This window comes from Lolium perenne, chromosome 1 (assembly GCF_019359855.2).
Source record: "Lolium perenne isolate Kyuss_39 chromosome 1, Kyuss_2.0, whole genome shotgun sequence".
In the NCBI taxonomy this organism is placed as follows: domain Eukaryota; kingdom Viridiplantae; phylum Streptophyta; class Magnoliopsida; order Poales; family Poaceae; genus Lolium; species Lolium perenne.
Window position 1 is genome coordinate 77206540 of NC_067244.2, and position 15423 is coordinate 77221962.

General features: G+C 45.6%; 1 protein-coding gene across 1 annotated transcript; it reads right to left on the bottom strand.

Moving 5' to 3' along the window:
* Nucleotides 1-12936: 12936 nt before the first annotated feature.
* On the bottom strand, nt 12937-14061 carry LOC127331554 (F-box protein At3g07870-like). Its single transcript, XM_051357733.1, has one exon. The coding sequence runs from the start codon at nt 14059-14061 to the stop codon at nt 12937-12939; it is 1125 nt and encodes a 374-aa protein (XP_051213693.1).
* Nucleotides 14062-15423: the final 1362 nt, after the last annotated feature.

Below are 15423 nucleotides of genomic sequence, written 5' to 3' on the forward strand. Positions count from 1 at the left end.
ATATGATGAAGAAACCTTGCGGAAGGCACTCAAAGATGAAGTGGACGCACTCGATGAAGCCATGGATGAAGTACTTTCGAGAGTGACAACGTATCAGCAAAATCTAAAAAATTACCACAGCCGATGATTGCGGCCCAGGTCATTTGAAGTTGGTGATCTAGTTCTTCGGCTCAAGCAAGAAAGCCACGAAAAATTCGAGTCTCCATGGGTAGGGCCATACATAGTAACTGAAGTAATTTCAGGAGGAGCATATAGGCTGAAGGACAAGAAGACAGGGAAGGATGAACCAAACCCATGGAACGTGGTGCAGCTCCGACGTTTCTACGCTTACATATCAATATAGTATCGAATATGTAAGCATACATTGAACTGAAGAGCTCGCAAGTTTTCAGACGCACTCTTTTCCTTTTAGGGCACCGAGTGGGGCTCGAAGGTTTTTAATGAGGCGGGCTTGCGATGCTGGAATATAATAAAAATAGTGATGGTATATATTTTCTCGCAAGACTCAGGGGCTCGTACCCGAAGAATTCACAAGATATACTCGACTCTAAAAAAAAATATAGCTCGAAATTATTCGCCTTGGTTAACAAAAAAACCTCGCGGATAACAAACATAGATACGCCACAAAAACACTCGGGGGCTTGAAAAAAGACAATAAACATACAAATTTGCCTTGACTATGCATAAGTCCCCCAATAATGATTACAGTACATATGAGTTACAAATATATTCAGCTCGGACCAAATATAACGGGAAAAGGGAAAAATAGTGTACATAAATCTATCTATGGTTATGTTCTCTCGGGCAGCGCGGACAATTTGTGTTGAATCATCATCGTGATGATCTGTGAAGAAAGCAGTGTCATACCGAACAAGTTCATCAATCATCTTCTCGGCCACAGGTGATACAACTTCATTATGTTTGTCAACGTTTATCCTCCTTTTAGACGTCTTGAGGGCAAAAATGTCGAAGAGGCTGTTGACGTTCAACTTCGAGTGGCAGATCTTCAACCAAATTAGAGAATACTTTGCACCGGCAACCATCTGAGCCTTTACAAAGTCGTGAATACTCTCCACGTCCTTGAATTTGTCCATCAGCTCAGTAAGATTTGCAGGCTGAGAGTTCCGAGGAAAAAGAGCATTATCCACCATGGCCAGAGTACGACCAAAGAAATCGCGGAATTCCCGGACTTGAGCAGCTCGATCTTGGAACCGAATGATTCGTCGAGTATGATCCTCGCTTGCCCAGAAGTCAATACCGTTCTGTCGGGCAATTTTGGAGAAGGATCTCGACTCGCGCATTAACGCGCTGATCTTCAGTGACAACATCCAGAAAGGAACCTAGATTCAACCAAGAAAAATATATGAGAAAATACACGAAGAATGTCGAAGAAAAGGAAAGATACACCGCAACGCACCCGCCATATCTTGACTTGCTTCAGTCATCAGGTCAAGCATGTAATCCTCACGCTTGGTAGCCCGCAAAGCATCGGCTACCGCAGATTCCTTTAACTCAAGGGCCTCCTGTGCTTGTCGAAGAGCAGCTTTTTCACGCTCAGAGGATTTGCGGGATTGGTCCATAAAGGTGACATCTTGTTTTTCATAGCTTGGAGCTGTTGTCGAAGTTTGGCTAGTTCTTGTTGGACTGAATCAACACACGAAGAATCATCTAAGAAAACATCGGCAGGTGTTCTCGTAGAGCGAGACGCAGCGGGTGAAGCATCGGAAGGTCCAGCAGCCTCGGTATAGTTATCAAAAATCAACTGGAAGAAAGAAATACCGACATCAATCATTGGAAAGGATCACTTTTTCATTAATAGTCGAGATATTTACATAAGCGAGGACCCTTACAAAAGTCGACTCCTAGCGAGCAGATATGAATAGTCGCAGATCACAAAGAAAGCGACAACTACAAAAGGAAAGAAAAACATAGGGACATGTTGGTCTACTTGACCTCCGTCCTGGCAGTACTAGTGGATGCAGCATGCTTCGGGCTCAGGAAGGCGAGGATTTTCATCGAGTGGGGCTTGGCGTCCTTCACCAAAGTTTTCCACTTCTCCTTGTTCATCCCTTTGGGACTACCAGCCTTCGCCCAGTCGACGTCCTGTTGGCTGTCGGCAACCAAGGCAATGGTCCCCTCAACTCCAATCTTCAAGTTATCATACCGATAGACCAAGGCAGGATCCTCCTTACCCAAGAAGCGTTGGACGAGCTCAGAGAAAATCTCCGGCTGTTTCTCCTTAGGGAAGAAATGGGGAAGAGGCGCTTAAACGTGGCACGAGCATTGGAAATATTGGTGCGTGCCAAGTCGCCATTTAATTCAAGAATCGAGAGCGTGTCGAGAAGACTATCCTCGACCACTTCGTGCAAGGTAAAATCTTCACCCATCCTCCCTGCTGGAGAAAAATACGGATTCATTAACATTCAGAGAGACAAATCAAGATAAACACATAGGCAGGCAAAAAAGAAAAAAGCTTACTAGTGAATCTTTGATTCTGGGTGTCGAACCGATCTGCTATGGCGTTCTCACGCTCGATTTGCTGAGAATTTTTTTCGCTCAAAGCATTCTCAGCAGTCTGGAGCCTCTGGCGGAGACTCTCAACAGCAGCGGCATCCTCTTCAGCTTTCTCGCGAGCTTTTTCACTGAGTTCTAGCTTAGACGCAAGGGCATCAGCGTGTTCTTCGGCTCGGCGGAGCACCTCTAAAAAGATAGAAGGGCGAAGATCCATTATTATAAGACAAACAGCGTCTGGCGAAAAAGTGAGTCATCAAAAACAATGCGACTTTACCTTTCAAAGTGGATGCTTCATCGTGAAACCCAATAAATTGGGAGCCAAGGTTGATGAGATGCTTCATAAGAGGCTGTTAAGAAGCAATGTCAGAAAACAAGTCAGGAAGAGACAAACTCGTCAAAAGGTCAAAAACATTGACGGAAAGAGAAAAATAGACAAGTAATACAAAATAGAAAACCAAGGAAAGAGTACTTACATCGTCCAACGAAGGAGTCGAAGAGCTCCCCGCAACAATTTCATGACTGTCGCCAGCCCAGCAGCCCCAGTCCTTGCTTTCTTCGGCGCGGGTACTCGGGGGCTGGCCACAGGAGTCGACGCTTCTGTGTTTTGCTGAGGGGAAGGCAAAGATTCCGCAGCAGTGCGGTGTTCTTCGGAAAGAACCACGGTATTAGACGTGCTCGTAGGAGTTGTGCCATGAACTGCGGGTTCTTCTTTTTCTTCCTCTTCAGAGCTGTCAATATAGAAATATGAGTATTCTGAAGTAAAATAGAGATGGATAAAATACAACAATAAAGTAACTCACGACCTAACGGCACCAGCGTCATCGTAGGGGTCGAAGGCACCCTCTTCTTTAGGAGAAGATTCTTCGGCAGCTGGTTCAGTAGGTTTGGAGGCACCGGAATCTTCGACATCGTTCCTCTTCCTCTTGCGCCCAGGAGAAGTGGCAAGTGGGGGAGAAACGGAGGGACCAGACTCGGACTATCGTTCTGATCCAGTTTCGCTTTCGGAGGAACCCGCGGATTTCTGAGATCTCGCGGTTTCACTCCCAGGAAGAGAGGATTCTTGTGAATCGTCAGTGACAATGATCCTACCATCCACCTCTCCACCTTCAGGAAGTGGGGGAAGAGAAGAGAGAGTTTGGTGGTTCTGCAAAATACAAAGCAAAGGCAAGAAAAATGAGAACACAAGAAAAATCAGACGCAGTCGATAACAGATGAAGAAGTTTACTTAGAAGAAATGCTTACTTCAGGGAGAGCGTGGGAAGCACTGTATGGTTCCACGCGGCATGATGAGGGAACTTCATGCTTTTTGCTCAAAGAGGTAAAACGTCGGATAAGTCTCTCCAAGTCCTTTACAGAAAGATCCTTGGACAAACGGTCGACATCTTTAGCTCCTGAGTACATCCAGAGAGGGTTTTTGCGAGCCTGCAGTGGCTGCACCCGGATTCTAAGGAAATAGGCGATTATTTGTACACCCGAGAGTTCTTCTCTGTCAGTGTTTTGCAGTTGGTGGATGCGGGCCATCAGAGCTTCGGTGGCCGCCTTTTCTTCGACAGTGGCTTCCGTGTCCCAAGATCTGCTCCTTTGAATTTATTCGGCAGCTTCAAACGGCGCGATTCCATACTCCTGGGAGAGGGTACACTCGTCGTGGATGTATAACCACTTCTTGCGCCAACCTTGGAAGGAGTCGGGGAATTTAACGTCGAAATAATCAACATCGGGACGGATGCAGATACAAACGCCGCCTACATTGTAGACGACGTTCCTTGAGTTGTTGCGCCGGAGGTAAAAAATGTGTTTCCATAAGCCCCAATGAGGATGGATGCCGAGGAAACACTCGCAGAGGGTAATGAAAATGGAAATATGGAGGAGAGAGTTTGGGGTCAGCTGATGCAGCTGAATCCCGTAGATGAAAAGGAGACCACAAAGAAACTCATGGATAGGAGTGGAGAGACCGTGAATGAGGAAGTCAATGAATGTTACCCGGAATTCGATAGGAGGATGCGGGACGCTTTCATCGCCGGGAAACATCAAGGACTCCTGCTTTTTCAGCAGGCCAAGTTTCTTCAGCATCTTCTTTTTCTGGTTGGAGATCTTGGACCGCTCCCATCTAGAAACTTGAGCCTTCTCCATCGGGGCGTCGGTACCAGTGGCTTTGTTCTTTAGCAACTTCGTGCGCAGAGGCATGGGAGTGCACTTTGGTGGAAAAGTGAGAGGAAAGGATGCAGGAGCGCAAGGAGCTCAAGAGCTGGCAATGGCGGAGAGAGAGAGAGAGAAAGCAGATGTGCGGCGCGGCAAAGGGGGTGAATGAGGACGACGCGGTGACTTTATAGCAAGGATCCGATCCGCCGTGCCATTGGATGAAAAGGGGAAGTGTTTGTAGCCTTATACGTGTCCCAAGGGGTAAATTGGTCTTATCAGTCTGAATTTACCAGACAGGGGTTACTGCGCGCGTGCCAGAGATTACGAAGGAGGTGTGTCCCCCACTTGCGCAAACGTGTCGATGGCGCAGGACTTTGGACCCACGTCTTAGTGAGGTGACAGGATCCGTGGTTTCCCAAGGAGGCAATCGTGGCCGTCGTCAGCAATGACGTCATTCTATGAAAACTTCGAGTGGCTTTATCAAAGACAGTGATAGGGAAATTTTGAGTGTTCCAACAAAGAAACTTCGGGAACCTATGATCAAATACAAGCATTTGTTCATATGCTCGGGGGCTACTCTTATCAGAAGTATTGCTCATACTTCTGATAAGAGGACAAGTTGAAAGGCAAAAAATATAGAGTTGGTCAAAGTAGCAAAAGCTGATCCTACAGCCAAGTGCAAACACTTGCATGTAGCCTCGGGGGCTACTCCCATCGGGAGCGCTAGTCGCGCACCCGATGAAAATAAAGAAAGAAAGAAAGTGGAAAGTTCAACCTCAAAATATAGATGGTATGTGTTGAGCCTACACCGAAGTGCAAGCACCCGCCTGTAGCCTCGGGGGCTACTCCCATCGGGAGCGCTTTTCGCGCAACCGATGAAACATGAAGAAGAAGGAAAAACAGGATGACAAGATAAAAAACAAGGCGAGAAGTTATCGTCGTACATCTTCGAGTTACATATAACTCGTCATGTACTCCCATCGGGAGATCAAGATATTATCATTAACAATTCGAAGAAATTAGCAATTCCAGCAGCCAAAAAGGCACTCGACAATATATTCCCAAAGCGCGTCCGCCGCGGTGTAAATTCTGGATGTCGTAATATTTTACGAAGGTAAGTCCCCAGGATCCGTCTTGTGAGGCGTGGTATCGCACCCGAATGTGCTCTACTACTTTATCTGTGTCAACAGACGCGAAGAAAAATCCAAGCGGACGCGTTAGGTACTCGATAAAATATGTCTGGAATTCGGCTCGTGGTCAGACCTTAAGCGGACATGTCGAATTACGCCAGTATACCAAGGTCGAGTCCAGGGACTTGACCTTGAAGTAGGTTTTTGCGGGTTTGCCACGAGAGCAGTTAACTGGTACCTGATCCGTCAGATGAACCAGCCCCATCTACCGTTATCCCTGCACAAAATATAAATGTTCTAGACAAAACCTTATGGTGATTCGAAGAGTTTATGGATTGACTTTACGGTGGAGATTTTACTCGACTCTACGATTCAAGCAAAATCTCGGGGGCTACTGATATAGGCATCCCGAATGGGCCTGCCGAATAAAGTACCCGAGGATGACTGGAAGCCCACGACCCGAAGTTTATGAAGCCCGGAAGCCCAACAAGCGTCGATATGCAAAGTAGAGATAGACTAGGAATAGAGTCTTGTAATTATACGGGAAGGACTCGTATAACCTTCCGGACTTTATAACTTGAGTGATACGAAAGCCTCGGCTCCACCTCCTATATAAAGGGGAGCCGAGGGAGAAAGAAATCATCAAATCATTGTCAACACAAACTAATTTTCATAGTCGAGCACCTATTTCGGCTGAACCTTCGAGATCTACTTGCCCTCTACTTTTCGCGAAACACTAGTATACAACTTGTAGGCATTGACAAGTTAAACCCTTGTCACTAAGCGGCTGGGGAAAATTGAGCACAACTAAGAACCCGAGGGCACGAAAATAGAAATCCCTTTAAATTAATACTTGCCAAATGAAATGATATTGTTTTAAGAGACAACTTGCAGTTGGAAAGGAAGTCAATATGTTTCTGAATTTGCCAATTTGTCTACTGCCGCGGTAAAGCCCGCTGTCTTGAGAATGAATGATTTTACATTTTTTTTGGGAATGCACCAACAAAAGAATAGATTAAGACTTACTGAAAACATGTACATCCTTCCCGGGGAAAAACATATAGTAAAAAATGGAGATGTACTACAAGTTGTAGGTTCTTTGTCTCACCTTCACAGGTCTTACTTCTTCCTCAACAACATTTGCTTCATTTTGCAGCTGATCTTCGTCAATAACATTTGCTTCATTTTGTAACGGAGATTCTTCAAAAACATTCGCTCATCGTGGATAGCTTCAACAGATACATCTCCTTCACTTGGTAGCTCACAGTGAATTGCTGAAACCTTGTGCTTCAATGTAAGCTTCTTTCGCATAATGCTTAGCTTACTATGTTTTCTGCCAGACTTGTTTTTCCTATGACTGCTTGACTTTGTCATTGATGCCTGTTGAAAATTGTCAAGGTGAAAGTTATTAGGGGAAAAATAGCATATGTCCACGTAGGTGTAGATGTCACTTAGCAAAAAAAAATTACTATAAGAGGAACCATGGTGCTCTAATGTCACATGGATGGCAGAAGATTTGAAACATTTTAAGTGGGATGTCAGTTAGCATATACCGGAAAAAGAAATTGACATCAGAATGTGTAAAAAAATCAAAAGGAAAAATAGACAAAAATCCTCTTATACATGTGGTTTGTGAATACGTTTAAGTGGAATGTCAGTTAACATATACGAGAAAAATTGATTGGATGTCGCTCACAAAAGACACACAATTTCAAATTCACTTCATAGGGCACTGCACTTGGGTCCCCACCAGGCGCGCCAGGCGGAACGCTCCGGACCATCAGATGCAAATCGCATAGAGATAGATTTTCCGTATATATAAGGGAGAGGCAACCTGTACGTTCTGGAAGGAAAACGGAGCAGAGATCCATGGCCATGGAGCTATACTTTTGCATGGACGTGTTGTTGGACATCCTGCAGCGGCTGCCGCCGAGCTCCCGCCGCCGTGCTCGTCTCGTCTGCTAGCACTGGCGCGATGTCGTGGACGACCGCACCACGGAGATGCAGAGCCGCACCAAGCCCCTCATCTGGGACACTTGCTCCGTTGAAGCCCACATCGTGGACTTCTCAACGCCATGGAAGGCGACCTGCAAACGCATGGCTGATTACGACAATTACTTCAGAGCGGGCGTGCATCTGGTGGGCATGTGCAATGGCTTGCTCTGCCTCTGCAGCAACAACAAGCCCGGTGGCGTCATCATGGTGGTTAACCCTGCCACCAGGTAGAAGCTTTGCGTCTCGCCGTTGCGGGGCACAGGTCTGTTTGTCGGGAGTCGCCACCGGCCGGTCGGGTGGGACCAGGCGTACAACTTTGGCTACCACCCGATCATGGGGCGGTACAAGGTGGTGCAGTTCCATGCAGCTTTGACTGTGTTTGTGAGTTCGATGCAGTGCATGTGCTCACGTTAGGTGAGGCGGCGTGGCGGGAGGTGCTGCTGGTGATCCCCGGAGCCGGAGGCGCAAAGTGCAATCTTAACGCCGGTGTCGTAAGCATCAATGGAGCGACCCACTGGTTCACCGGAGGCGACTCTGCAAGGATCGTGTCATTTGACCTCCAAGACAAGCGCGTCATCTCAACCCCGCAGCTGCTTGCGCTGCCGACTGGGCATGATCGGTACTACCTGACGGAGGTGCATGGCAGGTTGGGCGTCGCCATCTGGGACGGCTCGGTGAAGATGGAGGTGTGGGTTCTGAATGAGGAGAGATGGAGCCGCTGGTATACCCTTAGGCGGGACATTCCGCGGCCACACTTTGCCTATGGAGAGTATGTCCTGACGCGCATTTCCTTGTCGTTTGATGTGCACAGCGAGAAAGGCTGGTGGTTATCAGGTGAGCATGCAATGTTGCAGGTCTATCAGGTTCCCGTGTTTGGCCGGTTGCAGAGATGATAGGGGATAAGTATTGCTACCGCATGTTCGCCTATGTCGAGACTAGTCGCTTGATGTATTTAGACGAAAAACACTCGGCGTTAACACGACAAACTAATAAGGATATCGTGGTGTTAGTTTTTGGTGCTGTGATTTGCTACAGAATTCTCTTATTGGATACTGATTCCGTAGAAATATTGGGCCTAAGTCTTGTGACCTACGATTAGATTTTAGAAATTCCCATAAATTTTTGTAATTTAAAAAAAATCTAGGACCAGCTCCAAGTTGTCGACGTGATTTTATCATTTTACACAAAACACACCTCCCCCCTTCCCAAAAAAAAGCAATTGAGTCCATGGCGTTGACGAGAGGAGAGGTAGCAGGTTGGAGTAGGAGGAGGAGGAGGAGGAGGAGGAGCAGGAGGAGGTCGTCGTTGGTGCAGGAGGAGGAGGCCATGTGATGGGTCCTATCACCGCCAACAACATTATAAGATGCAAAGACAAATTTCTAAATGAAAATATTTCAAAACTCTTCATATTTGAACCACTATTGCCTCCTTGCTATGACACACTCCTCGAGTTGAATATTTCCTAGAGTGCTAGTCGTTCATCCGAACATTTGAGCTTGTCCGCTTGTCCGCTGTGTTGACTCCATCCACAGTGTCACTCATGGCTACTTACAAGTTCTGCTTAGTACATCAAAATTCATCATCTAGTCCTCCAACAGGAGTCGACAATTTCTATATACGCCCATAGGTGCACGACTCGAGTCGAGTACTTCCTCGAGTGCTTCAAAAACTTGAGTCGAGCACTTCTTCGAGTGATTCAAAAACTTGAGTCGAGCACTTTCTCGAGTGCTTCAAGAACTTGAGTCAAGTACTTCTTCGAGTACTACAGCAACATGAGTCTAGGAACGACTACAAGTACCTGAACATATATAGACTCGGGGGATACTCCTACCACAAGCGCGGATGGCGTACCCGAAAAAAATGCTAACATCGGACAAACAAGAACCCGACAACTTCAGCTATTGCATTAGCCAAATAAGGCAGCCGATATATACGTTGAATTTTCAGACCGTGTCTACCGCGATAACATGTCTAGATGCCATGTTCATAAACATGAAGATAAGACCTCGTGATCCGTCCTGTGAAGCCTGGCACTCGCACAAGGTGCGCTCTGCTACATATTTTCTATATCAACGATGTGATAAAAAATCCCGACAGACGCGTTGGATACCCAAAATACATTCAGAACTCAATAAGACCTCCGTGGCCCGAGCTGAATTACGCTAGCATATGCTAAATTCGAGTCTGAGGACTCGAGTCTAAGTAGGTTCACGATGTTTTTGCCTAAGATAAATTAACTGATTCATAATCCGTTGGAAGTACCAAACTCATTATACCAATATCCATATGACAAAAGTCAAATTAATAAATTGTTTATTCAAACAAAACTTCAGATTTGTCTTGCAAATAAATGAATTAAGGTATGGAGACTCAACTCGAGTATGTGACTCGAGTGGACCCTACTTCCATCGGTAGCACCTGGATGCAAAAACATTCGAGTACATGGTATCGTCGCCCGTGACGTCGGCTGCACCAAACTACTTCACCATGTCCTCCAAACAACTTCATCAAGTACTCCAACATGAGTCGATAAAAAGGGGTTGCGCCCAGAACTCGAGTCGAGTTCCTCCTAAGGTGTTATAACTCGAGTCTACGCGCCAGGGGCGGAGGTCCCCTTAGGGCAAGATGGGGCAGCTGCCCTACCTTTATGTTTGGATAAAAACTACATATATTCACGTATGTTGTTATGTGTACACAATGTTCATTCTGTTAAGTAAATCAGACTTTTTGGTCCCATAAGAACTCAGATTTAGATGTTTAAATAGGCAAATGAAAGTTTTAGAAGAGGCACACAACTCTCATGTCTTGATTTACTTTATTTGATATCATCTTTCCAAAGACTTTTGGCGATCTAGAAGAACAAGTCTATGAGGGATAAATTTTGAGAAATTCCAAATTTCAACATAATGAGAGGCTACTTTGTGATTAGTCTAATATACATGCAATCCTTACATATCAAAGTGTAATTAAAAAAACATGTGCACTTTTACAACTATTAATATGTTAGTCCCAATAAATATAATAAAACTTATCAAGTATCATGAATAATAACATTAGAAACATCAAAATAGTAGACATGTTTCGTATGAGCGTGCTACATAGAGCGAGATATATTCAAAAGCAAAAATGCTATACTCACGGGCAGAACCAGTTCTTGCAAGATCTCATGAGGTCGCTCGCTGGTTTCCAACTCATCCCGTAAAAAAATCCCGTACGAATCTCCCGTAAGTGTAGCATTCTTATCGTGCTGAAACTAAGAAAGATTTTCAAAAAGAATCTATAGCTTTTCTACTGTCTACGACTTTTGGATGGAAATAAAACTTCACTTTTGGTATGTTTATAGGTTCTACTTCTATTTAAAAATGTTGCTATTACCTTGCGTTTATAAATAGTATACCAATTCAAATAAACAACTTTTACATTGAGTGATGCGATCAAATTTTGATTGGAATCCTTTAAAAGTTGAAAAAACTTACACAATACAAATATAGGGGAGGGGCATCTGCCCCCCCCCCCCTCCCCCAAACGGCCCATGGTTCAAGTTAAATAATAATGTATGCCTATGATTTTGCCTTACTAAACTTTTAGAACGTCCCCCCCCCCCCCCCCCCCCACACACACACTGCTACGCGGGGCTTCAACCACCCGCCCATAAACTCGGGCTACTCCCATCGGCAGCGGTGGTTGCGTACCTGATAGAAAAATAACTTCGCAACTTGTCGATTACAACTGCGCCACACGTGACTTACGACGTTGGCCTGATATGATATACTTCCAGATCAGTGGTCTCTATTTATATGGATGCCGCTATTTATATGGATGCCGAGTCCAACGATGCTGATGATTTGAGTCCTACGCGAGTCTTCGACTTCCATAGACACTCGGGGGCTAATGACATGGGCATTTTCCGCCGGTAGTTATTCAGCAAAAGTTTTTGTTGCATGTAATTCGCCGGTGGTAAATTCTCACCAGCTCGCTGCCACAAGTGATTACCCATTTGTATTTATTTTCTTAGCAATTTTCCCAACGCAAATCTTTAATTCTAACAAGTGCTGCGTGCCGCCGGTCAACCTTCCTAGTAATAATTGTTTGAGACATACTCCAGATGAGACTGATGAGCTCGGTCCGTCGGTCGCAAAGCTACGACCCGAAATCTTTGTTAGATAACCTCCGTTTGTAGTTCTAAAAAAAAAGATAACCTCCGTTTCATAATATCAAGGGTACAGAGTTAAAAGAAAAACTCTCCCCTAAAGCTATAGATCAATCAGTTAAGGAATTTACTCCTAACAAATTTCTATAAGAATTCTGGTAGAATTAGACAGCATTAAGTGTAAAGAGGATACATACCGTAGCTCCTTTTTTCAATAAAAGAATAGTACGGGAATGAAATCCAAATAGAAGAAGCGGAAATAGTAATATTTTTGATTCCTTTTGTTTGTTACTCTTTTTTATTTTAATAAGCAAAGGACGCTCCAAATATACCATAAAATCATGGAAAGATATTATTTTTACGAAACATAGTACAGACACGGCCGCTCACAAATGTGTGCATACACTCATCCGAGAGAGTGATTGTAAGAAACTGATCCGGCGGATCTTGAGATTGACAAAGTCATTACATGTGTCTCGTTGTCAACAGAAACATAGCCTCCCACGGAAGAATTTTCCGCCTTTACGAGACACCAAAATGTCAAACCTGAGATTCTAACTCTAACTAACTGGGGGTGCCACTGTCTTCCCAACTATCTAATCATAGATTGATTTTCTAGATAAATATTTATTGGATCACTATGAGCCAGATTCAATAGAATTAGATCCCTTCCAAATAGAAAGAATTAGGATCCTTGATCCCTCTCAATTTCTCTTTCAATCTGAGAGTTCAGAGAGGTGTTTTCATAGTCATCTACTAATACTTTCGATTTCATTTTTCTATGATATGTTCTTCCGTATGAAAATTTGTTATTTGCCATGTACAATGATTCTTGTGAAGCATCTACAACCGAATGGTAAAAGCGCCTAACTCATAATTATAAATTTACGGGTCCAATTTCTGCTGGATGCACGCGAACAGGAACATTTCATAAAACATTTCTAGCAAACTAAGATATATTATACTCCTATGGATCAACATACAAATTATTCGCAAAAAACATACAAATTAATTTGTCTCATAAACACCGAGTGGCTCTGTGGTCTCGACATAGGGGAATGTCCGGCATTGGGCATAGCCGCGTGTCATCTCGGCGACGAGCGTCCCATGATCCGGGTGCCCGACTCGTTCCACGCCATCGCATTCCAGCCTCCAGCCCTTTGGTGGCGTGCCTTTTGGCCGGTGTGCGAAAAACTCCGTCTTCCCCGACCTCGTCGTGAGGACATAATCGCCGTAGACAAAATGCGGCCGCGGGATGCCTTCCTCGAGCCTGTACCGGCGGCTCCACCGCCGCCACTGATCCAGGACCCACACGTCGGGCATCATGACAAAGCCCAGCCTCCCGTGCACCTCCGTCAGGTGGTAGCTGATGTTGCGCCTGTCCGGCTGAGCAGGCAGCGGCGTGGTGGAGGCGAAACATTCTCCTTCAAGATCAAACGACACGATCCTCGTGGCATTGCCTACCTTTACCCAGTGAGTGACGCCGTCGATGCTGATGACGCCAGCGGCGACGTCGCACCTCGCACCGCCGGCGGGGGCTGGTACCTCCCGCCACGCCGTGTCCCCGAGCGTGAGCACCTGCACCGTCTCCAGGTCGAAGAGCCGTTCTTTGCTCCACGGGACGTGCACCACCTTGTACTTCCCGGTCATGGGATGGCACGCGAAGCTGTACGCCTCGTCCCACCTGATCTCCTCCCTGCGGTGGCTCCCCACGAAAAGGCCGGCGCACGGCAGCGGCGGAACGGCCAGCGCCTCGCCGGTGGCAGGGTTGGACACCGTGAGGGAGCCGCCGGCCCGCTCCTCGTTGACGCAGACACAGAGCAGGCCGTTGCAGACGCCGACCAGATGGGAGGGGCGTGTGCCGGTGCCATCCCACCAGCGGTAGACGCCGGATCTCACCCTCCTCTTCCACAGCTCTCGGCAGGACCCTGTCGACGAGAGGTCGTCGATCACGTAGGCGTCGCCGTCGTCCCAGATCAGGGGCTTGGCGTGGCTCTGCATCTCCGTCGTGCGCTTGTTCACGACGTCGCGCCAGTGCCGGCAGACCAGGCGTGCCCGTCGCCTGGAGATGGACGGCAGCCGCTGCAGGATGTCCGCCAGCACGTCCACGGACAAGTACCGCTCCGCCGCCATGCCTCTGCCCGCCGTCGAGTTCGTCGTATTCTTGCTTAATTTCCACCCGCACGAACACGATGTAGCTCCCGTAGTGTCGTTATAAAACGAGATCGGATCCGAGCCCCGCTTGGTTTGTTGCCAATTCGTAGGGTTTTTTTCGTTGGAATTAACGTACGTAGCTGTCAAATTTGTTCTCCGGTTGAAGTGGAAACTGAGATCGTGATGATCTCTGATCCGCAATCTACTGAAAAAAAAAACGCAGTCGCCCAAGGAAGCAACGAGGGCCAAGGTAAGCTCATTATATTTCGGTGCGTCTAAGTCTTAGTCGACTGAGACATTACGATACAGGCTTAAACAAAGTATAAACAGCATCAAACACTAATCTTCAAGCAGAAATAAAATCTAACGATGGAGCACGTGATTGAGATATAAGTTACATCTCAGCTAGCTTAAACTTGGTAATTCCTATTATATTTTCAGTTATTTATAACTAAAAAAAATACTCCCTGCTTAACGGAATACGTGGAGTCTATAGAATGCAAAGCGTGAAATTTTGCAACAGCCAAAAATGAGACAATTAAGTTGTGTTGCTTTCGTGCTCTAAATCGTCTGAAAAGATAGTTCCGAATCCAGTGTGTGCTCAAATTCAAATATTCAATGGCAAATTGACAACCAAACAGGTAGCCAAGTTAGTTCACTCTGCCATCGCCTACGAGTCGTCGACAACCTGTGGTCGCCAGCGACGGGCAGCTACAAGGAGCTGAAATATATCATGTCGCACAAGGAAGCACACGCCACTATCCATATATGTCAAAAAATGAACTCGGCTAGATTAGTTGTTCTGCTTGTCACCACCGTACAACCTGATCGCTCGACTAGATTAGTTGTGCATTTTTGTTGGATTGAATATAACCTCCCTTCTAAATTAAATATCGTAGATACACGTCTCTCTTGGAAAAGATGTCCACATAAAGCAAGAAATTAAATTAGTTACTCACAGAGATTTATACCTCATGACTTTATCATTCTTTTCTCTCATTCCTCTCTTTTTGATGATTGAGACAAATATGCATTTACAGGTTGACACCGAGAGGGATATACTCAAGGTGATGACCAATGGGTGAACAGAATTAGTCACCAAAGATAGGACCAAGAGATGATAACAAATCAATAGAATGAACATAAGTAGGATCCGTAGTTTCTGTACTTAGGATCTCAAATTAAGCGAAGTGAAAATATTTAATATATGTATGTTTGGAAATGCACTATGTGGTCATCTTTTGTATATAAGTGAATATTCACGTGCATTTTGTGTTAAACTGTGTGCAAGGATGAAAACGAGATACTAAAAGAAGCCAGCAGCTAAAAAAAATTGTAACA

What these genes read in the sequence shown, in the direction of transcription:
- LOC127331554 (XM_051357733.1), bottom strand. Translation starts at nt 14,061, where the DNA reads ATGGCGGCGGAGCGGTACTTGTCCGTGGACGTGCTGGCGGACATCCTG.